We start from the raw sequence: 25,836 nt of genomic DNA on the forward strand, positions 1-25,836 counted from the left end.
GTAGTTGTAGAAGGTGGTGATTTCCTATCTCAAATTTGGAGGGATATCTAAATGTTGATTGAGCAGTCTTTTCCCTCTCAAATAGCCAAGCCCTAGTTGACTGAAAATGTTGCAACATTCAGACAACATTTAAATATTGTCTAAGTGTGAAGCTTGTTTTAAAAAATTTCTAAGTTATTTTGACTTGTGCTTTTTGATATAGAGATAGACCTCGACACCCAATTAAAGTCATTTTCTCTCATCCTTCAACTCTCTCAGCTTGACCTAGTTAGAACCCGCGAAAACGAAAAACTCAAACACCAGCCTCTCTCCTTCTCTCTCAACTCTCTCAGATCTCGATTCTCACTCTCTGGATTCTTCTTCTTTGTCTCTCCGGCCTTCTTCTTCTTAGTCTCTACTTCATCTTTTGCATCTAGATTAATGGAGCTCTCCAGCAACAAATAGAGCTATTTTTGATTCGGATATTGGTAAGCAATTTAGGGTTTCAATTGTTTTTTAGTTTAGTTTTTTGATTGGGTTCAATCTTCGGATAGATTTTCGTTTTGCTCTCTCTCTCCCTCGTCAAATCTCTTCTGTCTCTCCTCCCAAATTTGTCCTTTGCTTGGCCTCCTTCATCATCGATATCGCCATGACCTTGGACTCCACCATCGGCCTATTCGATGTCCGCCAAATATCCCGAAAACACTGTGTTCAACCTCATCGCTACGCACTATCGTCGGGACGACCTCCACCACTTCGATTGTAACCTCGCGAAGGGCAAGATCTCATACTCGATTCAGCAGGCGTTGATTGGCCTCTCAGCTATGTACGAATCCAGCTGCCTAATCTAAGGTATCCATCTGATTTAGGGTTGTTATAGAATTTGTTTTTTAATTCACGATTGTATGATAATTTCAGGTGTTTAGATTGCAAATTTGAGATATGGGTTTCGTCATTCTTGTTTCTTATTCTTAAATTGGGGTCTGATTCATTCAATTTTGACTTGAGATGGCTTGTTTTCAAGATTCTGTCAGTGTTTTGCTTCAAAAGGCAAGTTTGTGTCTTTATTGGTCTCTTGCTCAATTATGCTATATGGGTTTTTATTTCTAAGCTTGGTTTTGGCTGATTCTTCTCAGTCTAGAACTGGGTTTCTTTTATTCAAATTGCAAGTGTATGATATGGTTGCATAGCTCTATTGATTGATGAATGGGGCCTTGCGTCTTGTGGGGTTTACATGGAGACTGGCTTTTGGGTTATCTCTCCATTAATCTCTGAGCAAAAAATTATGATATTGATTCTTTTTCTTTTCTTTTGGGTAGCAGATTGGGAAATGAAAAGTGAAATCAGAAAGAATGAGAGTAAGAAAATAGGGAAGCTTGTTACCATGTAGACCTATGTCGGGCCACTTTCATCCAATTCCACCTATGGTCTCCATGGAACTGGTAATTCCTTCTTTTCAATTTGTTCTGTTATCATGGTGATACTTTTGTAATTTGTACACTTATACATTGATCATGAAATTCTTGTACCATATGAACGAAGGAGAATGGGAGTTTGATTTTGCTGCTCTTGAAACTGAACTGTGGGAAGGCAAAGGGAGGAAGATTTCAGAAGTGAAGGGTTTCCATTCGGGCTATTCAGTATCTATAGTTGTTTTCCAATTGTGAGTGACTCTTCTGATTTCTAACTAGACAAGTGATTAATGAAAGTTGTGTTTTAATTGAGAATATATCATGTCATTTGGCTGTAGGGCTTTCAAGATTAAACTTCACTAGTAGACTTTATGTTGTGAAATCTGTCAATGTTTTACTGCACATTTGATTATCGTTTCATTATTACTACTATACCATGATCTTTATTAGTTACTACGTAAGTTTACCTCGTCAAGTTATTTTAGTTTGTTCATCATATATGCAAGGTAAAGAGAAAGCATCTGTAAACTGTAATGGTACACAGAAAAGTCACACAGATATTATGATTTCATTCACCAAAGAGTAAGACTGATAAACATCATACTCGCAGAACTCTAAGATTAAGAGGACCCCTTGGATTCCTAACAGGATTTTCTGGTCTCTGTGTCCACGAAAAACTCCAGAAATATTCCAAACCATCAATTGAATCCTAGCAATCTTAACTCCGGCTGTTTTGATATGACAACTGAGGTTGGTTTGGCCAAACATGTATCAGTTCATAGCTTTCCCACTTTCTTGATTCAAACTGCGTCATGTATTTCCCACTTGAATTCGATGGATTTGCCCTGTAGTTTTAATTGGATGGACATGGACTGTTGAAGCCTAAGAGATGTTTAAGTAGGTCTACATGGTTTGCTCATTGGTTTTGGTTGCAATTTTGTTTTCACTCTATGTCTACCTTTTATACTCCACTCGGTACATTTTTTAACTATATAGATTAAACGATTCCTCAATCAAATATCTTGGAGGTTTCCAAATATCTTCTATAGCATGCTTGGAACTTTTACTGGTTTCATTTCAAATCAGGGCATCAGCATTTATGTGTTACACCTTATTAGTTCTCATATTCAAGTTGAATACTGAATGATGTAAACTAACTCACTGTTTCTTCACAGAAAGCATGACCAAGATCATTAAGGAGATGTTGCCTCCAGATGTACGCGTCGCAAGAGATGCTCAACATCTTCTCATTGAGTGTTGTGTAGGTAAGAATAAATGAATATGTAGTTTAGTTTATGTTCAGCTAGTGACGTATTCATTCACAGACACTCTTTGCCAGATATACTCACGGGTACATTGTTGGTTTATGAGTAGTTCAAAGCCTTATCTGTATAACTTTAAGACAAAACCTTTTCTGCGTGTGAAACCTATTTGTTTCAATGAACAGGGCCAGTTGAATTATTGGCGATGCATTTGCTGAGTTCTTTACAAATGGAATTCAATGGAATAATAATTTCTTAGTAGTTTCAATTGAATAGGTTTGAAGCAAAAATAAAGCAAAGTTATGTTTCTGATTTTGAGGGATTTTGTTTCTAATACAAGTGTGCAATTTGTACCATTTGGGTTTATTTTGTTTATAATATATGTATGCCGTTTGTAACATTTGGGTTGATTATTAATTACCCTTTAGGTACTGATTAAACCTTTTTTGGGATTCATTGATGCCATTTACACATGTATTGCTATCCCTCATGTAGTTTGAAGTTCAATGTATTTCATTTGTTTTAATGCGTTCCTGAATCCCATACATTGCTTTTGTACTGTCTGGATGATAACCTGTGACAGATAATATTTGTCTGAACTGATTTAGTACTTATATCTTGCCTTTGCAGAGTTTATACAGCTTGCATTAACCGTCTTAATATATTTTGTTATATTCTTAACAGAAAAATAATTTGAGCAAACTGGGTACTTGGGTAGTATTTCAACTTAAGAAGTGACATCAAGTATGAACCATGATGCATCCATATGTTTCTGTTTTTTTTTTTTCTACTAGCAGGACTAGTGCAGCAGTTCAAAATAACTTTTATGATTTTTTTTCTTTTATGGTTTTTGTTGCAATTGCAATTGGACTTTAACCTTGTTATATGCATTAGCTGATCAAGTTTCTATTGAATGTGCAGAATAGGCAAACAACTTTATTTTCTGCAACCCAGACTAAGAAGGTTTGTGCATTATATCTCAAACTCATAGCAGTTAGTCAATCTCTTGCTTTCCACATTATTTTTCATTGTTTTAGCATAACTTATTAACTTAATATGCTGCCATAGTTCAGTAGTTTCTAAACTGTTTTTGTCTCTTCTTTACATGACTGGATTGCCCATATGTTACATGAGTTACTTCTTATATATATTAATACATTTCCCATTAAACCTGTAGGTTGAAGATCTTGCTGACTTTTCCTTCCAGACAACGCCTATGTATATAGATGTGGATGATGGGAGAACTAAGGTAGGAATCCAACTGGTCTTTTGGATTCCACACTAAATATTAAGTCTACTTCATACTCATATAGACCTATTTATTCTTGTATTTTAGCCGTAATCTTTATAACCTGCCAAGATTGTGTGCACTACAGGCCACGAATATAGGACTGCAACAGGACTATTGTCTTGTGCCAAGTGCCAAGAGATTTTATTCTCCTATATTCTTTCCTGACGAGGAATCTATCAAAGAAAGTGATGGTCTTCTTCTCTTCTTGCAACTCAGTAAAATTCCACTCTGTTAAGCTCTTACTTGTTTTATTTTCCTCCTAAATGTACTCTTTCAAGTACTAATTGAGGCATGTATTTCTGTCTTCATGATTAGGTTTCTTGGAAACAATAAGTTGAATGGCGCTCTCTCTGAATCGAAAAGCTCATCTCTTCTCAATGTGTAAGTACTTCAGCATGTTTTCCTTAAACATCATCATAATTCATTACACTTGGAGTTTTCTGATTTTTCTGATAAGTATGTTCTGTATTTGATGAACTCATCTGAGTCATCTCTTTGTTGATAAATATAATGTACTTACTTCGGCTTTATCTGAACTGTACAATACCAGCTTCAAATTAATATGATGCAAAATCATATATCAGAGTATTGATAGGTTTGACCAATGCCTGAATTTTGATAATGGTCATGGTATTATTATATTTAATTATATTTACGTAGCTTGTATCTTTTCTGCAGATGAGTTAAATGCCTCACTAAGCTGCACATGAGTTAAATGCAGACGAGTAGACCACCTACCAGATTTGCAGCAAAGGTTTTTGTTCTTTTTTCTGCAATATCTTGTTCCTCATTGAGAATGAAGACTAGTTGCTCTTGTAATATGCAGCATAAGTCTATATGGGGGTCAAGAAAGATTTGTGTCTCTGCAATGGGTCAGCAGGTTTGTGTCTCTGCAAGCTCACTGGCCATTCCGTTTTCTATGACCACTTCTATGATTTGGGTGATTCCGTTCATGATCAGATTGTGAAACTAGTACAGCAGTACAGCAGTATAGCTAGCTAGTTCCTTTATTAACTTGTGTCTAGTAGAAATTTTTCATTCATTAAGCATTTAGACTTGTCTTCAGATCCAGATTAGTATATATGAGTTATTTTGAACTGAAGTTCATGATTAAGTTTGTGTACATGAGATACTAGTGGATTAATGGAAATTGCAATGAATGATTTTGAATGTGGATTTTATGGTTTCATACTTTCATTAATGGGCAATTTTAATTTCCAGAATGCATGCATACCAATTGTACAGGGGACTACTAAAATGTGTCATCACAAACTGCATGCTACAACAAAAGCACACCAAAATGTGTGGTTGCAGCTGCACAGTGTATAACAACAACAAATAAGTGTGATTGGACGTGATTACAGACAATATAAAACACGTACTATTAGTGGTCCTTGTTATATTTAGACCACAAAAATTTGTCGTCTAAATAATCTCAAACGACAGTAAATTGTCGTCGTAATGAGATTGACACAACAGAAATCTATTGTCTAAACCATTTCCCAACATCACATATGTATAATTGAAAAATCTTTCACACAACACTTAAATGTCATACAAATCAACCATAGAACGACACTTAATTGTCCTCTGATACACTTTACGACCACATATAATTGTCGTGTAAAGTAAATTAGCACAACCTTTAAGTGTTGTTGTATGAGAGAAGACACTACATATGAGTCTTCATATTTCTTATTTAAGGGCATTCAGACCACACAAATAAGTCTTGCAATATGCTTCACAGAATAGTATTTCAAAAAATACTGTCATTGTTTTGTTTATCAGACAATACAAAACCGTTGTTTGAATGCTTTTAAAGAAACAGATCACAATGTTCCCAAAATCCAAAACTCATCAGACGACACATTTTTTATGTCGTCTGAAAATTCAGACGACAGAACTCTTCTGTCGTTCGATACGCCCAAGAGACGACATCGTACTAGACGACACATTTTTGTTCGTTCAGACGACATAACTGTTCTGTCGTCTGAAGGCCTTTTTGACATAGTGTTAACTGCATATTTAAAAGATAATTCCTACATATTTGATGAAACCCAAGGCATCAATCTAACCCTCCATATCAGGGAAGTCATCACTGCCTTCAATACCATCAGTTCCTTGTACAAAGCTATCATCAGCATCACAATTGATGTTGTTACCCCCATTTAATTTGCTAAATATTGGCCGCCACATAGATTTCAACTTCACATTTTCAAGCAACTTACAGTGGATGTAAGCTTTTGTAGATTACCTTTCATCTCATTCCACATAGAGCATATTACCATGGAAAAAGCATACGAGATATCTAAGTGAGGAAAATCACCTGCACCGTGAACCTTGCCACCTTTTCTCCCACACTCTCAACCATAATTACAATCTCATCATTCAAAGTCACTTCTGTTGACTCAATAGGAGTACCTTCTGGTGCCTCTTCAATGAGCTTTGCCTTGACATCTTTCCTACTCTACTTCATTTTCTCCTACAACAAAAAGAAGTGATATGATTATATATATAGCAAACAAATTAACAAATCCAGACTATGTACTGGATATAATGCATTGTACATACCATGTCCATATACATCAAACATCCTTTTGTACAAAATACAAATCTTGATATAAAGGCATTGTACATAAATTTCAACTAGTGTAGTATGCTTAACAACTATGTAAACGCAAGGATATTAAGCATGGACTTGAACTCTAAATCTTCTATAGTTTATATTTATAGAATTTATATGTATCATATTGATCGAAAACTTACATGTCTCACTCGTTTAACCTCACTTACCCACTTATGATCTGCATCTTGATACATGTTTTCATAATTGTCTATAAATGATACAGGCTTACCACCTTCCTACACTTCAAAAAACATCCAGTTAATAAGAGTTTTAAATAATAGAATGCTTCATAAGTGACTTTTATTTAATTACCTTAACTGCCTGCAAAGCATGTTGAATAATTAGCATTGAACCAACCCAAAGTCGTGCAAGTCCCATCCAATCAAATAAAAGCTGGACTTGCTTGTGTATAGTGAAACTTAATGCTTTATACTTACTTTCACTTTTAAAATATGGATGAGAAATTGTGCCAAAATAAGTCCAAAAGGATATTCAAAATCAATATGGAACACATAAATTGAATAGCAAAGTAAATAAAAGAATGCAACCAAATAAACTGAACAAACAGAAGGAACAAAGAAATTAAAAGACGTTTCTTATTCCTGTAAATGAGAAAACCTGAAACAAAATCAGTGACGCAATTGAAGAATGGTGGTTGAGTCTGACCTGCAATCAAAATTTGAAGCAAATGTACTTTTAGAATAGCATGCTAGAGTATAAAGGATTTAACTCCAGTTTACTAGAGTATCATATCTCACACACTTTGAAGCATATGCATTATGAATGCAGGATCATATTTTACTAGAGTATAATGGCCTGTGGGATACTACTCGCTAGCTAGCTCTGGTGACCCATCAAGCTGATCAATTAACCTCATAATCCAAAACGTCTCGTCCTCTTCGATTTCTTCATTTCGTCGTCCTGAAATCATAGAAAAAGTTACATTCTTGAACTTAGAGTTTGACATTTCGATGCTCAAACCAAGCAAACTCATAATCTCAGGGGATCTTTACCAATTACCTGTGTCAAGCTATTTTTCTGCAGGACCTCCACAATGAAAACAAAGATAGAATGTATAGCGAAAAATATGGCCTATGAAATCAAGGTCACACCAGGATAGAGGAGTATTGCAATAAAAGTGCTAGTTACTCAAAAAATTAATGAAGTTATTTTAAGGCATTTTTTCAAACCCAATAAGAATCAACCTCTTGAACTATAACCTAGACCTTTAAACAACAACAACTAACAAAAAACCAAAATATTTTTTTGCTAATTCATATAATTCACTACTTACAGAACACAATAAACACAGAGCAGAAAGCATATATCTGCACTTTACATACCCACAACTTTGAGTTCAACAAAACTAAGAATCAATGTTCCAAAGTCTCAGCAAGTTAAAGTGCATTTAGCTCTAAATTTTACCATTCCGACTAAACAGAGACAAAGAGTTGACATTTTTCTCCTTGAATGCATTCACCCAGTTCAAATAAACATAAGATACAGTGATAGAATGATAGAAATTAGCAAACTGACCATACCCAAACACCAAAATTCACGGACCAGTACTAAAAAGATTGAAACTTAAACCATAGCAACTGATATATACCTTGATTTCTCCGAGTTTGATTTGAAAGGTGGAAGCTTCCTCTCTCTAGGCGGAGGCTAAGTTGGTATGGAATATAGGGAAAGAGAGGAAATTCTAATGAAGTGAAACAGGCGGGTCATCTTTTTTGGACCTCCATCGCGAAACCAACCCGGGAGAAATACGATGAATACGAAAATTTTAGGCTACGGTGCGGGTCCTCAATCTCAGTCAATTCACATCCTTAATTTGGCTGAACGATTCCAATGGCCTCAGGAAGCACCTTCAAACATAGGATTCAATTCGATCAGATCGAATTGATGCTTGGTTTCGAAGAAGATCACATCCATCCACAAAATGCAGCAAAGCAAATAAAAGAAAAAATACCTCAAAACTTAGACTGTGAATAACCTCAAAACGATCTGAGTGTCTGGGTGATTCTTCTTCTTCTTTTTCAGGTTCTGATTCGGTGCCTAAGCACAGATTGTCAGATTGGAGACCTGACGGATTGAAATTGGACGATCGATTGAGGAGGGGTAATGCATCAGTGGTCATCAATTATCGATGGTGGTCGCTGGCGATAGATGGTGATCACCAGTAATCGTTGGCGGTCGCCGGCAATCGGAGAAGTTTGGTGGTGGAGCGGTTCAGATGGTGGGGAGATGAACAGGACGAGTAAGAGAGAGAACTGGTGTAGAGTTCAATCGTGTAGGGTGTTTTATCATTAATTTTTATTGTTTAGGTTATATATATTTTAGGGGTTTTGAGCGAGGAATCTCCATCTTTCCTTGTAAAAAAATTTCAAAGTGGCGCCGCCCTCTGAATCCGCCAAAATTTTGTGATGAATTGAAATTGAAATTGTGAGGAATTGTTGGCGTAAAATTTTCCCACCACATCATAACCGAGGAATCATAAAACTCCTCGCTGAAAATGAGAATTTGTGAGGGATATTTCCTCACATTTCTTTTAACTAGCGACACCCGTTTATTTCTCACAAATTCCAACTTTCTGCGAGGAATTATCAATCGCCGCAGATAATTTCCTCGCTGATTACATGTTTTCTTGTAGTGTGTTTTTATTTAGTTGAGAGTGGTCTGAAAGTGACTCTTATGATTTAAATGAAATAACAACAATCTTTATTAAATAAAACTAAAGAGTACATAAGGCGATGCAATAGCACTGAAGAAAACAATAAAACAGAACAAAATGCTGGAAGTTGAGTAGCTGATCAACTCAAAGTGCTTCTTGATGCTTGAGCCTGCGCTCTTGAAAGTACTTGAGCTAGTCTCCTTGAGGTCAGGTGAAGACAGTTTTTTGTACCCCTGCCAAGAGGCTCACTGGAGTCCCTGGTCACTGTGAATGATCCTCCAACTTGAGACTCCCATATCTTTGTACCCTTGCCAAGAGGCTCACTAGATTACCTGCAACACAAAATGAACATTCAATATGGTATTCACATGAAAATGAAAGTCTTCATGACACAGCAAAAACATTCTAACAAGATAACTTAACAAAATTCATAATCATAAAAATGAAATGGTTGAACCAACTTATGAGATTTAGACTCATTTGATAAGCATATAGCTGAATTACTGATGTAGGGCAGATCCATCATGCAATCCAAGTTTCAGAGCACTCCTAATTAGATCATCTTATATTAAATGTGCAGATGTACAAAACAAGACTCCACCAAGAATAACCATACAAAAGATCATGACTAATGTTTTTATGTGAGACTAAATGTTATAATTTCATTGGTAAATTCGGAAAAAGAGTACATTTAGGGACATGCACCAGTACTATTCTTCATTCTATTCTCAGAGTTGTAATTACTGACATGTTGCAGGAAGTTCTATGGAAAAGAGGACTCAGAAGAGCATAGGCGGATTCGACCTACTGTGATATCGTATGGCAAATTCGCATCATGAGAATCCAATGATGCCATTGATGGGGAAAGTACAGGGGTGTTTGTACTACATGTGTTGCTTGCACTGATCAGGGTGTCTTGCTCGCACTAAATGTTGCATTGTGCTGTGATGAAATCAATGACATGCTGGTCCTCGGAGACCTGGAAAGAAAATAGTTACATAAATACATACAAGGTGTGAATTTGATAATTAGTACATATAATTTTATCACATTTTGTCTCATATCATTCTGACACATAAGAAACTAGGGAAGGCTTATAAGTGAATTGAAGAAGAATAATATCATACATCTTTGGAGACAAACAGCTCAATCATAAACCCTCCTGCAGTTGGAACCAAAACTCAGGTCCCATCTCTTTCCTGCATTGTATAAGTAGGAAACTTAATGATATTAAACACTACTATAGCTATATTAATGAACCTAAAATAGATTTGAGGTTAATGAGAAAATGATATACTCACCAGCATAGCACTTGAATCTCTGTTACTAGAGGAACAGTTCAACCAACAGGACTAGTTTGACATTAATGTTTTTGCATAAATCCTGTTTTTGTAATCACGAGCAATCTTGGTTAATGAGATTAAACCACTACTTAATTCTGTTAATTCTTAATGCATGTATGCCAATCATAAAATGATGGAATGAGGAAAAACAAAAAGTGAATGGATATAGTGCTGCATTAAATATGTACCCAGAGTCTAAGGGCATTGAGGAAGGAAGATGACCAAGGATCGATATCAAAAGAATTAGTTCTTGAGAGCTGCATTGCATCCCTGCACTGAAAGACTTGATAAACTGGAAACAGAAGTTCTTGTCCACCATTATGGGTGTCCTCATCAATCCCATAACAACAGCAACCAATCCATCAATGAATCTAAAACCAACCATCTAAAATGTCACATGCAGAAAGAGAAGATGGAGAGATTAATAATTGTAGTAAAAGTTAATTATATAGTTCCCACTAATCTTTGGTCTTCACTCAACTTCCAGAGAACACAAAAATCCCAGCCTTTCAAACCCACAAGGGGTCTAAGCCTCTCAATTATCAGACTATACATAGTCATGTTCATTACACCTGCAATGAGCATAATCAACTGTAAAATGCCATGTTGTTAAAACAAATCGGAAGTGTAGAATTCTTGGTTCATCATAAAGTGAACAGGCCATTTTTAATTTGGAGTGTAGAATTCTTGGTTCTCAATTCTTTGGCAATCCCTTTTCTAGCAATAGCCCTTAGCCTCAGCTCTTGCCCCCTTTCCAACTTCAATATGATAATCCCTCTACGACACACAAAAGTCCCAATTTCAACATACATTAATCACATGGACTCAAAATTCAATACAAAAGTTTACACATGCAACTGAAATCAAAGTAAATGGAAGCAAATTTAAACCCAAACAAAGGAAACCCTAAAAGTTTGAGCTTAGAGAAAGAGAGAGAGGGGATACCTCTATTCGGAAGCTTCGTAACCGGAGGTGTTGAGAAATTGATGGGACGACGGTGTGGTCGGAGCTGAGGAGTTCCTTGTTGGTGACATCTAGGGTTTGGTCGAAGTGGCAGCGAGCGCGGAGGTGAAACTCGAGGGAGCAGTACTTGCACTGGCCGTCATCATCACAGGCGTCGCAGTCACGTGAGAAGCCCATGCTCATGGCGCGATCGCTGGTCAAGGGGATGAGGCCGAGGCGGTGGGCGACGAACTCGTCTTTGAGGACGGAGGAGTTGATTTCGATCTTGACGAGGTCGATGGAAACGGTCGGGCCATGCTCCCGTCGGTGTCGCAGAGCTTGAACTTAGAGGTAATCGTGCCTGATTTCACGGATTTTCACCCGAGGGAACCTCTGGTACGATTTCCCCTCCATCTTCTCTCTCTCACTCTGAGACTCTATGACTGTGAGAGAGGGCTTTTGGTGAAAAGGTTGAAATAAAGAAAAGAGGGCTTTGGCGTTTGGGTATCTTGCATTTCGCGTATATGTGTTAAAACGACGCCGTGCAATTCATCGAAATGGAGGGAGTCGAAAATTGAATTTTGGCTAGGTGTGGGAATTCAATTAGGGCTGCAGCAACTTAGACAACAAAAACACACAAAGTCATGGTCTGAAGGGGAGTTGCACAACAGACATAGAAAAACTATAGTCTGAATATAGGGTAAAGCTATGGTATGTTAACATTTCTCATACATCAACTATTTTTACCCCTCTAAGGACTCATGTTATCACTTTGAGGACTAATATTACTATTTTCAGGACTCATATGGTAAACTAAGAAAATTTACCACTTTAAGGACTCATGTTACCACTTTGAGGACTAATATTACTATTTTGAGGACTCATGTGGTAACTAAGAAAATTTACCACTTTAAGGACTCATATTACTACTTTGAGGACTAATATTACTATTTTGATGACTCATTTTACCACTTTTAAGGCAATTGTATGCATGTCATACGTTAACACATTGTAGAATTTTCCCTGAATATATAGTTAGACAACATCAAATGCTAACATTATATGAATAATAATCACACAACAGACACAAAAAAACTATTGTCTGAAGATACAGTCAAACAACATCAAATACTAACATTATCTGAATAATAATCACACAACAGACATAGAAAAACTATTGTCTGAATTAAATTACTCAGACAACATCAAAATGCCACCATTGTCTGAATAATAGTTGCACAATAGAGAAGTAATAACTATTGTGTGATTAAAAACAACCAGACAACATATTTTCTCAACTATTGTGTTAATCAACCTTGAACAACATAAATAATATAATTGTTGTCTGAATTGATTGATTCAGACAACATCAGAAAAACAATCATTGTCTGATTTATAATTGTACAACAGCAATGTAACAACTGTTGTCTGATTCGAAAATTCAGACGACATAATAATTTTTGCTGTCGTCCCAAAGTATCAGACGACAGTTAAAAATTATGCAGTTGTCTGAAGTGTGTTGTCTGATGCAGTTTTTGTTGTAGTGTTGGTTTGGTTTGATTTTGATCGAGCTTAATTAGTTGTATTCAAGTTTAGGTAGATTAATTTGTAAATAACTTTGCAAATTGTTCAAATTGATTATTCCAAACTCCCTCCTCAACGAACCTCAAACTGATATGTTAGAAAATATGGACTTAACATTATCTGTTTTACATTAAGAATAAAACCAATTGATTTATCTTTACATAAATAACAAGAAGTATATAATCATAACTCTAATTCTGGTCATCTATTGAGGAGTATGCCTCTTAATAGAAGTAGGAAGCTCATTAGTAATTAACCTGAATTACATCGAGTATTAGTGATAAACAACAAGTCTCCTATCAAGATAAACATGAAGCAAGTATTGGACTCCTTATGGGATGAGTCCAGCTCGGGTTTATTGGCCAATATAAATAGGGAGAAAAGTCCCTGTATTCATCACCGGTTTATAGCATATAGTTCAGCCCCATTCTGAAGCTTTTGGTGTTGACATACAAAAGGCTCTTGTTCCAGTTCTGCTATTCATCCTCGTTCCAGTTGCTCAAGATGTCTAACCTAGGCCAAGCTGTTTCTGCAGGGATCCAGAGCGTCACTGATCCAGGTGGAGTCGTAGTGCTACTAGCTAGGAAAGCTATTTTGCAGAATGTGTGGATGTAGTGCAGCTGGTTTATTTGTTCTTGATGTGTGTTGTATGATTTGATCTTGTGATTGATGTGTTCTGTTATTGCATCAGTTAGTTAACATGATAGACATATCACAATTTAAAAAGTGAGTTCAACATTGGTGTGCAACTCCGATCCGCTATTTGCTGAGGGATTGAAAAGTTTGAAATTGTTCAATATTTTGTTTACTTGCGTGACAGGTTATTTAGCATATCTTTCATGTTCACGGAAACTTATTGTGCATATTGACCTGAATATTGGTGATGTTGGACTCCCTATCCAGGACTAGGAGGATGAAAGGACTGGTGAGATGGGATATCTTGGGGTGTCATTAAACCGTCTCTGACTCTTCGTTATATGAAGCGCCATAAGCATTGGATAAGCGATAAGCGTTATGATCATGATTTGAAGCTTTGAACCTTCTCTGTAATCCTAATGATCAGCTCCGTAACCTACGGCATACTTGGAACCTAAATTGCTTGAGATTTCTGGTTGTAAAGCCTATGAGGTTGTTTGAATGATGTGCAATAAGTCTGGAGCTGCCTTAGGTCTTGCTCGATCTTTGGCATACCTACTGGTTGTTCTTTCCCTTTCTATACATCGACCAATTTGAATATATAGTAGACTACTTCCTTTTCCTGTAAACAGCTATGGTCATTGATACTTTACCTTCTATGAATTTCTTATGATCCAGTTGTAAGATCTGAACCTTCATGTGCGTGTGCGTGTGTGTACACATTGATATCCAAATTTGTTATCGATAAACTGATTGTAAAATTCAAGAATCGATGTCCAATTTGAAATCAACATTTTATTTCGGAATGCCTTAGATCACTCTCAATTCTTGAACATACAATATGAGAAAAAGGTGATGACAAAACCTTTTCAAAAAAAAAAAAAGGTGATGACAAAACTGAAACTAAATAAACCTTAAGGAAAATGATTTGTGGCCTCAATCTTAGGTGTCATGTCATGTCATCCACACACATCACCTATTTGTCAATTACATATTTCTTGAGAAAAATACCATCTTATCATTCCAAAATCTAATGATTCTAAATTATTTTGGCTTTCTTCTAAAGAAAAAAAATATTGGCTTTCTTTCATTTTTTTTTTTTTTGTTTCATTACACTTATGCTTAGATTTAAACAACATCAATCAAGAGTACAAAAAATTTCATGTAATTCAGTCAATAGATTTGCACGTAAGTTCGATTAATAGATTTGCATAACACATGTATATGAATTTAACCTTTGTTGAGTTCCTGCAAATTTTAGAAATATAATGTGAAAAATACATATTCATATGATTGTATATATTCTTTTGTTCATTGTTTTCTCTTTATGTAGGTAGGGTTTAAACGTTAGATCTGAATTCATTATTTTTTGGTTGTTTTTCCCTTATATCTAGATTGTAGATGTTAATTAATGGAATTTTTTCTTACCTCTTAATTTAGACATAAGTATTTCTCAAATTCAGTTTATTAATGATATTTTTTTTTGGATGAAATTAATCAATATTTGGAAAGAAAAGTTAACGCCTATTTCTTGGCACATAATTCAATATATTAATACCATTTGGAAAGAAAAATTAAAGGAAAAAATTTAACTAAATGAAGAAAAATATTGGTCAAAGAATTAAAGGGAAATGATGGAAAAGGTTACTTTAGAGAGTGAAATGATAATAAGGTCACCTAGTTTCCCACTTGATAAAAAGGTCCATTGTGAATTGTTATTAATATTAGTTTAGTCCTTATGAATAATGAGGTCATGTTAAAAAAGGTCAGTTTTTAATTTTTATCATTCCGATTCTGCCCCTAAGGTAATAAACCTTTATAACCTTCCAATTCAAAATCTGGGAGCTCAAATTTTCTCTCTCTTTTGATCAGAAAGCTTCCGATTCGATTTGATCGGAGATCTCTTTCCGAGATTCTTTCTTCGCCGCCCTCTCCGTCGGAAGCTTCCGATTTCTCTTTGTGATTCTGCGACGATCTGAAAGTGGTTTTGGAGCTTCCTCAGCTCTTTTCTCTTTTTCTGGATCTCTGGCTTCGTCGGTGTTCGTCTTGATCACGTTATTGTGTTTTTCTTCTTCGTCGACTCAGTGCTTAGTTACAGTCTCTCTATTTTTTCCTCTCTCTGGTTTTCTCTGATTTGATCGGTAAGCCTTCTCTCTGTGAATTTGTTCGTTTTTGGATTTTGCAGTGTATTTTTGTTGTTTGTGTTAAATTGTTGAATTGTTCGTTTTGGATTACTGTGTTCTTCTCCTTCGTCGACTCAGTGCTATGTTGAATTGTTGATTATGTTTTGTGCTATTGCGGTACTATATTTGTTCTATACTGTGATTTTTTTATCAGTGACATGGCCAGTTACATTTTTAATACTGCTGTTTTGTTCAGGAATTATCATTTATTTTGCGAGTATGATGTTGTTTTTCTGTTCAGGCATTAATAGTGACTTTGACAGTGATAATTCTGTTGATTCCTTAGTAGTGACATGGTCAGTTATATTTATAATATTGTTCTTCTGTTCAGGCTTGAACAGTTACTTTGGCAGTGACTTGTTTGTGTTGATTCTGTTGATTTCCTTAGTAGTGACATGGATAGTGATTTGTTTTATTCTTGTGCAGTTGTTATGGATACAAGCTATGTTGTCAAGTTTATTTATTCTGGTGAAGCAGCAACAGTTCCATTGTTGCATAATTGGTCGTTTGTTGACCTATGCAATTCCATACGCTCTCGTTTTCCGGATTTGATTCAAGGCAATTTCATGTTGAGGTACATTATTCCTCCGGATTCTACTTCATGTTTTCTAGAGAGTGAAGTTGATATGAGAATGATTTTTAGGAATTTGGTTCGTTACAATTCTGATTTTGTTGAAGTGTTTGTTACTGATTTGCCTTCTATTAGTGAAAGTGTGGTGAGTAATACAGTGTGTAAGGATTCTAGTACCATGCTTGATGAGAATGATTATTTGGGGTGTTATAGGGCAGAGGCACCGAAGAGTTATATGACGAAAGGTTGGGAGAGTTATATTCATTCTGAAGGCCAAAAGTTTGAGGGTGGGGTTGTTGAGTTTAGGGATAAGCTGCGTAAGTATGCCATAGAAATTGGCTTTTCATATGAGTTTGTTAGAAATGACAAGGTTCGTGTTATTGCTCAGTGTTCTAAGAAACATTCTCAAGGCTGCAATTGGCTTGTGAAGGCTCATTTATGCAGGGCTAATGGTTTCTTTATGATTAAAAGGTTGGTTAATGTTCACACTTGTCATGGTGTGATTCGTTTGCAGAAGAGTAAGATGATGGGATCCAAGGTTGTCAAGTCTATTGTGCTTGATAAGATTCGTGCCAATCCAAACAAAAAGCCAATTGATATAGCTGATGAGATCAAGAGTGATTATGGTTTGGATGTTGCTTATCGTACAGTTTGGTATGGTACGGAGTTGGCAAAAACAGCCCTACATGGTGATGAAGCTGAGTCTTATGCTCAGCTACTTTGGTTCAGTGAGTCTGTTATGAAGTCAAACTCCGACTCTAGGATAGTGGTTGAGTTTCATCGAGAAACACACAGGTTTCAGCGTATATTTGTGACCTATGGTGCATGGATGAAGGGTTTTCAATCTTGTAGACCTATTCTTTTCATTGATGCTACATTCATTACCAACAAGTACAAGGGGCAGATTATTGCTGCATCGGCAAAGGATGCCAATCAAGGTTGAATCTCCTTCATTATTTGTAGTTTTTTATTTTTCTTGTTTTCTATTTCCTGCCATGTTCTGTTTTTTTTTTGTAATGTAAGTGACATGGTTAGTTACATAGTTAATGACATGGTCAGTTACATGTTCATTGACAGTTACATGTCCAATGACCTAAATGTTATGTGATTTGAATGACATGTCGCTGGCCATGTCACTGTCAAGTAATTTGCAGTTATGTCAGGGACATGGTCAGTGACATTAACAGTTACATGACAGTGACATTATTTTGTTTTTCTGTTCAGGCTTGTATCCAGTTGCTTATGCTATTGTGGATTCTGAAAATGAGAGTAATTGGAGATTTTTTCTTGAGGTTTTGGCTGAAGAGTTTGCAAAACACCCTATGAGGAGGGTGACGTTTATTTCTGATCGTCATGTTGGGCTTGTTAGTGCTTTCCCTAGAGTGTTTCCCAATAATCCACATGGGTTTTGTTTTAGACACCTGATGGCTAACCTTTCTGACAAATTTCCAGCTGGTTCTTACCTCAAGGATCGGATTCCTTACTTGTTTATGTGTTGTGCTTATTCTCGAACACCGGAGATGTATGAGTTCAACATGGAAATCTTGAGGAGTGAAGGCGGCAACATAGTTGCTCAATTTCTGGAGGATCTTCCCAAGGAGAACTGGTGTATGGCTTACTTTAACGGCGAAAGATTTGGTGAAATGATAAATAACTTGGCTGAGTCTTTCAATAATTGGGTGTTGCCTTTGAAGAGTCTTCCTATTCTTGATATTAATGATGGCATTAGAGTGAAGTCCATGGCTTCAATTGCTGCTCGGAAGCAGGATGCTGAGGAATGGTTCTCTGAGTTGTGCCCGGTGATTGAAAAGAAGCTGAAGGAGAATTTGGAAGTCGGAAGGCATTGGAGAGTGAGCAGGTCTGATACCTATGTGTATGAAGTTCACTGCCAGAAGTACAATAGCATGGTAAATTTGGAAACTCGCTTTTGTTCGTGTGGAGAATGGCAGCTGTATGGCTTCCCATGTTCCCATGCCCTTGTAGTGATCCAACAACATGGTTCTTCCCCGTATTTGTATGTCAATGAGCTGTACAAGGTGGAGAAATATCGAGAAACTTATTCTTTCCCAATTAATCCTCTTCCCTCTATTTCGAAGCAAGTGCATGATTTTGGTAGAGATGCGGTGATATTGCAGCCGCCTTTGACTAGAAGACCACCGGGAAGGCCTAGAAAGAAGAGGTTCAGAAAAAGGAGCGAGAAAACCAGGGTGATCAAGTGTGGTAGGTGTGGAAAATGTGATGGTCACAACAGAAAGAGTTGTACAGCTCCAATATAGGTTCAATTCTGCCTACATGCCTTTAACAGTGACATAGCAAGTGACTCCAATACAGTTTGAAATTTTGTTTTGATTTTTCATTTTTTTCAATAAATGATAAGAAGTGCTTGTAAGGTGCTTACTCATTGGAATTTTTTTTTTTACTATGAGACAGTGTATCTGCTTTCTTCTTTTATAAATCCATCAGTATTCTTTGTGTCTACAGGTTTTTAATAGTTACATGTACAGTGACATAACCATTTTGGCATTAGTTTACATTGACTTGTCCTGTGACATTAGTTTTTAGTTATCTTGGCAGTGACTTGTTTAATGACTTGTAGTTGGATCACTGCATATAGATTTGGTAATTGGCAGCGGAACGCTGCCTTTGCGGTGCAGCGGCACGCTGCAAACTGAAATAGAAATATCATTTTGGCTGTGACTTCTCTATTGACTTATAGTTTTAATGTTTTTTGTCCAGTTACATATTCAGCTACATGCTTAGTTACATGTTCAGTTACATGGTCAGTTACATACATTGTAAGTTACATGGTCAGTTACATGGTCAGCTACATTATCAGTGACTTGGTCAGTTACTTGAGTTTTACAGTAACTTGCCTAGTGACTTGGCCAATGACATTCAGTTTTCTTTTTACTTGGCCAGTGACTTAAGCAGTTACATAATGGGCAGTAGTGAATTTAACAATGACACTTTCAATTATATGCGGCCTTCATATTTACATAGTCAGTGACTTGCCCTATGAATTCAGAAGATGCATTAATCTTGAATAAAAAGATCCATACAAGTCATAGTCTGAACTAAACAACAAATTTCTGAAATTCTGAACTAAACAAACAAATTTCTAAAATTCTTAATTTGCTGAGTTCCAGCTCTGCTTATGTTCTGCAAATTTTTTGAATATTTGAGCTTTGAACTTCATCATCTGAGCTTTGGTGACTTTGTTTGGTATCTTCTCCTCTTTTGCCATTCTGTCCATGTAATACATTACAAAAGGTCCGCAATCTAATCTGTTGTCAATTAAAAATTTCAAGTTAATGATTTTGACCAACTTAGTAACAGTAAAGTTATCATTTTAAATTTTTGAATATAGACTTACGATCCTTCGTCTTGTTGGGGGCAGATTCTGGCATGGTTCAAAGGAATCCTTCCACCGTCATAATTTTCCTTTATCCACCTTATTGTTCTTATCTCGTCATCGCTCAAAATACTTTCAACCATCTTTAATTTTGTGTGAGTGCTTGACTCTTGTCAAATTTCATTCGGCAGCCTTGCTGCAGCATATCGTCTGCTTGATCTTTCACTGCTCTCATCCACAGCTCGACCATTTCAACCTGTATTTTTTAACAGATTAGTAAGTGATAGTTACATGGTCAGTTACATGGTCAGTAAGAAGTTTCTTACCAATTTTTTTATACTTTTAAAGCACTCCCCTGTTCCTGCTCTTCTTGGTTTCATTGAATCAAAATGCAGCCATTGCGGTATGTCCTTGTCAAAGACCAAGAGCGTGTGGTGAAATTCTTCATTATGGGTAATTGGGAAGAAAAGCATGCTGCATTTTCCCATGTTTTGGAACAGCGGCTCACACAAGTATTGATGGAGGTTTCTCACAGTTAAATGTATTGTCGAATACTATTTAAAAAAAGAAAGAAAGAAATACATAGAACGAGTTATAAATAAACAAAGAATGAGAGATAAGGATTCAATGTTTATAGAAAGTGCTCGTCATACTTACCCAACACATGGTATGCATAAAAGCAGATCTTCCCAAACTTTGTGAACTTTCGTTTTGCAGTTCATCCTTCAACATTTCCCCATAGCAATCAATCCAGTTGTTTGCTATTGATTGATTGCTTATGAACATTTTGACATCTGCCCTTGTGATTTCGCTTCCAGCCTCTTTTCCCTCCCAGAATAATACGCTGCATAACATAGAACGTTGTTAGTCCTGTGACTTAGCCAGTTACTTTTCACTTGCCAATGATCTGGACAGTGACTTGGCCAGCTACATGGCAATTGCCATGATCTGGACAGTGACTTGACCAATGACTAGGCCAGCTACATGGCATTTGAAAATGATCTAGACAGTGACTAGGCCAGCTACATGGCAATTGCCATGATCTGGACAGTGACTTGGCCAGTGACTAGGACAGCTACATGGCAAGTTAAGTCACTATCTTGTGAGCTGTAACATGAAACATTACCTTTGTTCTGCCTTGTTCCAGTACTTCTCTAATTTGCTTTTAGTTGGGCTGTCAAGTAGTTTGTACAGTTGTCGGTTTTGCCAATCTATCACTTCAATTTTGTTTTTTTCTGTTTGTTCCTCGTCATCCACATTAATCGTCAAATCATGTATCACTTCCTCCTGTGGCTGCTGTTCAGCTGTCTGTCCTTTTTTCTTTTCTAGTGCTGTGAATCTTGTCATTTTCGCCCTCTGCCTTTGCTCTTTCACCTCGTCCCACCAGAAAATATGATGTGTTTTTTGTACTCTCTCCTTTCTCTTCGTCCTAACCACATAACAATAGAGGCCAATAGATTCTGAGTCCTGCCCTGATATCTCCTCTAAAATTGGCTTGATGAACTCAGCTCTTGTCATCTGTTGTGTAGGAGAAATGTAATTGACTGGTTCGACGTCAAAAACAGGCTGAACCTCTGGTGATATAATGATCTGATACTTGTTTGGCTCTGCTTGCATATCTTCCAAACTGACTTTTCTTGGAGGAGGAGTTTGAAACACGCCCGGAGGTGGAAACACAAACAATGCATTAACCCAAGCAGTATTTGGTGTGCAAGCATCTTCCGTCATTCTCAATTTAACCTCAGGAGAGGTTGGTGAATGAACTTGTGCAGCTACTTGGGCAAGGCATTGAAGTGGTGACTTATGTCCTTGGTCGGTAGAGTGAGGTTCCGCAGATGTCATCTGAGATGCGCTTGCTGTGGAGTAGGCAGGTTGTGATTGAGTTCCCTGAATTCCACCTTGAGATTTTGTGTTTTTGGAGTGCTTGGTGTCAGTTGGCTTGTCCTGAGGGGCCTTTGATTTTGGTGGAGGGAAACTAGGTGGTGGGGGAGGAGGAGTTGACTTGTTGTCATCACCTGGCCGTGCTATTGGCGACTCATACTTCTCAGTTAGTGCCATCACTATGCCCTCCAATTCCTTCACTCTTTTAATCAGTGAGGCTTTCTCAATTTTCAGCACCTCATTTTCCAATAACACATCCTCATTCTCTTCGTTTATTCTGCCAATTTCCTTTTCTTTCTCCTCAACTTCTTTTTTAAAAGCACTTAGCTCTTCTTCCTTTCCCTCCAGCTTTCTCTGTAATTCGTTCTTCTCTTCATTGGTCTTCCCTATATCTCTCTCCATCTTCTCATTGTTAATGTTTCCACTGGTTCTATTTTCAACATTATCTTCTTGCCCATCATTCTTTTTTTCTTTACTTTCTGTGTCTGTATTAGACTCAGAATCTTCTTCCTCTGCATCTTCTTTAACTTTATCAAAGATTTTCTGAAACAAAATTACAAAAGTTGTCAGTGACATAAGCAGTGACAGAAATAAAACAACAACACAATCATAGACATGGAAAGATACATGCACTGTGACATGAAAATATAACAATAACATCAGCAGTGACATAGTCAATGACTTGCTCAGTGACTTGACCAGTTGGAACCCTACGACATTAACAGGACCAGTGACAAGACCAGTGACCTAGTTTATCTACATCAAATTAACATACCTTCAACTTCCCCATGGTGTTGAAATCCCCTTTTTTTTCTATCAGGGTCTTTAATTGCCACTTTCTTATTCCGTGTTTTTCGGTTTCTCTTCCAGAGATTGGCGGCACTACTCCCGTCTTGTGGCAAAACCAATACTGTTTGGAAAATAAAAAATAAAAATAGAAAACTAGTTAGTTATTTTTCAAACAGCTGCTTAGCCATATGAATATCACAAACATAACCAATGACATATGCAAATACATAAACAGTGACATTGTCAGTGACATAAACTTGACAGTAACATTAACAGTGACCTGGCCAGTTACCTGTCCAGTGACCTGACCAATGACATGACACTGATCTAGTTTTTGTACTTACAACAGCATACGTAGTTAATTATGGGACAGCAAAATGATGCATAAACAAATTTTTAACAAGGTACGGGAATTTACCATCACCAATATCACGCAACCTGCCATGTTTTGGGATTCTTTTGCCTTTCGTTTAATTGATTTTTTAAGGAAGTCGCCAACTTCCTTTGCCCAGCTATATTTTCCCAGACTTTCCACCTCTTCACAGACTCTTATATAGTCCCAAGATATTGTTCCTCCAGAGTTTGGGAACAGGAGTTTGATGAAAAGGTTCAAGAGTACTAATACGGCAACATTTCTGTCCCGTTTCGTTTTTTCATCCCCTGTTTCTGGAGTTTCTGCCAATGCCTTCTTCAAAGCTTCCTCTGCAGCCGCCTTGTTGATCCTCTGCTTTTTGTCAAAGTATTTAGTCACGAACTCAGATCTGTATGCCCCTTCTTTGGTCTTTGGTACTGATAACCCGGATCCCGGCACTCCTAAAATCATAGATATATCACTTGTTGACATTCTGAATTTCCTGTTCCCAAACACAAAAAGGTCTGTGTCGCTGTTGTATGCTTGTAGCAGAAGTGTGATTAAATCATCCGATTTCTTTGCATCCTTTTCTTTAATTGAACCTCCATGGAATGCATCTATCAGCGTTGCAAAGGGTGTTTTCTGCAGCAGCTCTAAAGTCCCTTCAGTCAAGTTATTTTTGTTTTCTGCAATTGTTTTCAGAAAAGCAAGCATTGTGCAGCGATACTGCACATAACCCTCTTTTACATATCTTTTTCTTTTCCCTGGGACTTTTTCCTCTTTATCATCCTTTGTATCTTCTTCCTCATCAGTTTCTTCCTTCTTCTTTGTACTCTCTTTTTTTGTCTTGCTTTTATCCATTTTCTTCTTCTTCTTGGCACGAACTTCTTCTTCATCTTCATTTTCTTCCCTGTTTCTTCTTTTCTCCTTTTTAGTTTTCTCCTTTTTAATCTTATTCTTCTTCTTACTGCGGACTTGTTCTTCATTAGATTCTTCTTCATCTTCAGTTCCTTCCAGTTTTCTTCTTTTCTGCTTTCCAGTTTTCTTCTTTTTTTCCTTCTTCGTCTTCTTACCCCGGACTTGTTCTTCATCAGATTCTTCTTCATCTCCAGTTGTTCCTTCCTCAACTTCACTTGATTCTTCTTCATCTTCAGTTTTCTTCTTTCGCTTTTTTCTCTCTTCCATTTTCTTCCATTTTATCTCTTTCAACTTTTCCCCAATTGTTTCTTCTGGACTTTGTTCTTTAGATTGTTCTTCTCCGGATTCCTCACTTTGTTTTCTTTTTAGTTGGTCCATTTCTCGAACTTTTAAAAAAAAATCCTGTAAACAGTTATGAAAATTAGAATTCAATAGTTATTTTAATAGTTACATAACCAGTGACATATTTATGCACATGTTTATGATAGTGACATAAACAGTTACATGCCCAGTTACATGACCAGTTACATGATCATAGCCAGTGACCAGTGCAGCGACATGGGCAGTGACAAAGACATTGAACAATGACAAAAGGCTGAAATTTTCTCGCATCATCCCACATGTAATTCAAACAAAACTAACATGGAAATTCATTTTCTCATCAAATTCCACATGTAATTCAAACAAAACTAACATGGAAATTCATTTTCTCATCAAATTCCACATGTAATTCAAACAGAAATCATCATTTTCTCATTAGATTCCGCATGTAATTTAAACAAGTCTCACCATTTTCTCATCAGATTCCACATGTAAGTCAAACAAATGTCGCATGCAAATTCATTCTCTGATGAGACTCCACATGTAATTGAAATATCTTTTCTAATTCAAACAAAACGCAAGCTATTCAAATCGAAATTATATGAAAGGAGGAGGAAGTTACCGGCGGCTGTCTGACGAGCACAGATTTTCAAATGTTTTCGGTAAATTTGAAGAACCGTAAAACTTGGGGCTTAGTCGGTGAATCACTCTTGCTTACCCACCGTTCACGGTGGAGGAAATCAGTCGTTGTCCTCTGTTTTAGCCGGAGAGAAAATTTTTGAGCAGTTTCTCTGAGTTTAGGGCAAAAATCGTATAAAGTTTCTCTGAGTTTTGAAATTGTGAAAAGATATTGTAAAATGAACCAAGAGAAATAGTCGCCCTCGGGTTAGATAACTGCCACTGGCAGTTTACTTGTAGTTGAATGGTTAGATAGGTAATTTCAAACATAGAAAGTGACATAAGCAGTGACTTCAATTTTTACATTTACTTGTTCTATTTATTGGCATGCTGCATTAGTTTTAAAAGTTACTTGTCCAGTGACTTGGCCAGTTACTTTATAGGGTTCATAAGGACATGAATTTTTTTTACAGTTACTTGCTTTATGTTTTGGCTCATGACATTACCTTTTACAGATTTTTAATTGAAACTTAAACTTTGTTTGTTGTCATGCAGCGGAACGCTGCAGTTGCGGTGCAGCGGCACGCTGCATTTAAAAATAAAAAGATTACCAAACATGTCTTGTCTTTTGCTAGTGAGTGACTTTGTCAGTTACTTTGCCAGTGACTTGGCCAGTTACTTTATAGGGTTCATAAGGACATGAATTTTTTTACAGTTACTTTGCCATTGACTTGGCCAGTTACTTTATAGGGTTCATAAGGACATGAATTTTTTTTACAGTTACTTGCTTTATGTTTTGGCTCATGACATTACCTTTTACAGATTTTTAATTGAAACTTAAACTTTGTTTGTTGTCGTGCAGCGGAACGCTGCAGTTGCGGTGCAGCGGCACGCTGCATTTAAAAATAAAAAGATTACCAAACATGTCTTGTCTTTTGCTAGTGAGTGACTTTGTCAGTTACTTTGCCAGTGACTTGGTCAGTTACTTTATAGGGTTCATAAGGACATGAATTTTTTTACAGTTACTTTGCCAGTGACTTGGCCAGTTACTTTATAGGGTTCATAAGGACATGAATTTTTTTTACAGTTACTTGACCAGTGA

At 36.7% G+C, this 25,836-nt stretch overlaps 2 protein-coding genes, 2 long non-coding RNA genes and 1 pseudogene across 4 annotated transcripts; 2 read left to right on the forward strand and 3 right to left on the reverse strand.

The window, feature by feature from the left end:
- Positions 1–3,812: 3,812 nt before the first annotated feature.
- LOC133727293 (uncharacterized) lies at positions 3,813–5,141 on the forward strand. Its single transcript, XR_009855110.1, has 4 exons — positions 3,813–3,902; positions 4,030–4,159; positions 4,260–4,325; positions 4,623–5,141. It is a non-coding gene; the product is annotated as an uncharacterized LOC133727293 (long non-coding RNA).
- Positions 5,142–8,369: 3,228 nt separating this feature from the next.
- Positions 8,370–8,858, reverse strand: LOC133726506 (uncharacterized). The gene is made up of 2 exons (XR_009854836.1): positions 8,543–8,858; positions 8,370–8,438 (listed from the first exon to the last, which is right to left on the reverse strand). It is a non-coding gene; the product is annotated as an uncharacterized LOC133726506 (long non-coding RNA).
- A 416-nt stretch (positions 8,859–9,274) lies between these two features.
- On the reverse strand, positions 9,275–12,012 carry LOC133727295 (DNA-directed RNA polymerases II, IV and V subunit 3-like; annotated as a pseudogene).
- A 4,300-nt stretch (positions 12,013–16,312) lies between these two features.
- Positions 16,313–18,779, forward strand: LOC133745675 (uncharacterized). Its single transcript, XM_062173822.1, has 3 exons — positions 16,313–16,506; positions 16,717–17,272; positions 18,198–18,779. Exons 1-3 carry the CDS (start codon positions 16,328–16,330, stop codon positions 18,777–18,779), a joined length of 1,317 nt encoding a protein of 438 aa, XP_062029806.1. The 5' UTR covers positions 16,313–16,327.
- Positions 18,780–20,000: 1,221 nt separating this feature from the next.
- Positions 20,001–20,711, reverse strand: LOC133745765 (uncharacterized). The gene is made up of 3 exons (XM_062173917.1): positions 20,513–20,711; positions 20,182–20,409; positions 20,001–20,111 (listed from the first exon to the last, which is right to left on the reverse strand). The coding sequence occupies exons 1-3, from the start codon at positions 20,708–20,710 to the stop codon at positions 20,001–20,003; spliced, it is 537 nt and encodes a 178-aa protein (XP_062029901.1). The 5' UTR covers position 20,711.
- Between the last annotated feature and the right edge of the window lie 5,125 nt (positions 20,712–25,836).

Source organism: Rosa rugosa, chromosome 1 (genome assembly GCF_958449725.1).
Source record: "Rosa rugosa chromosome 1, drRosRugo1.1, whole genome shotgun sequence".
Taxonomy (NCBI): domain Eukaryota; kingdom Viridiplantae; phylum Streptophyta; class Magnoliopsida; order Rosales; family Rosaceae; genus Rosa; species Rosa rugosa.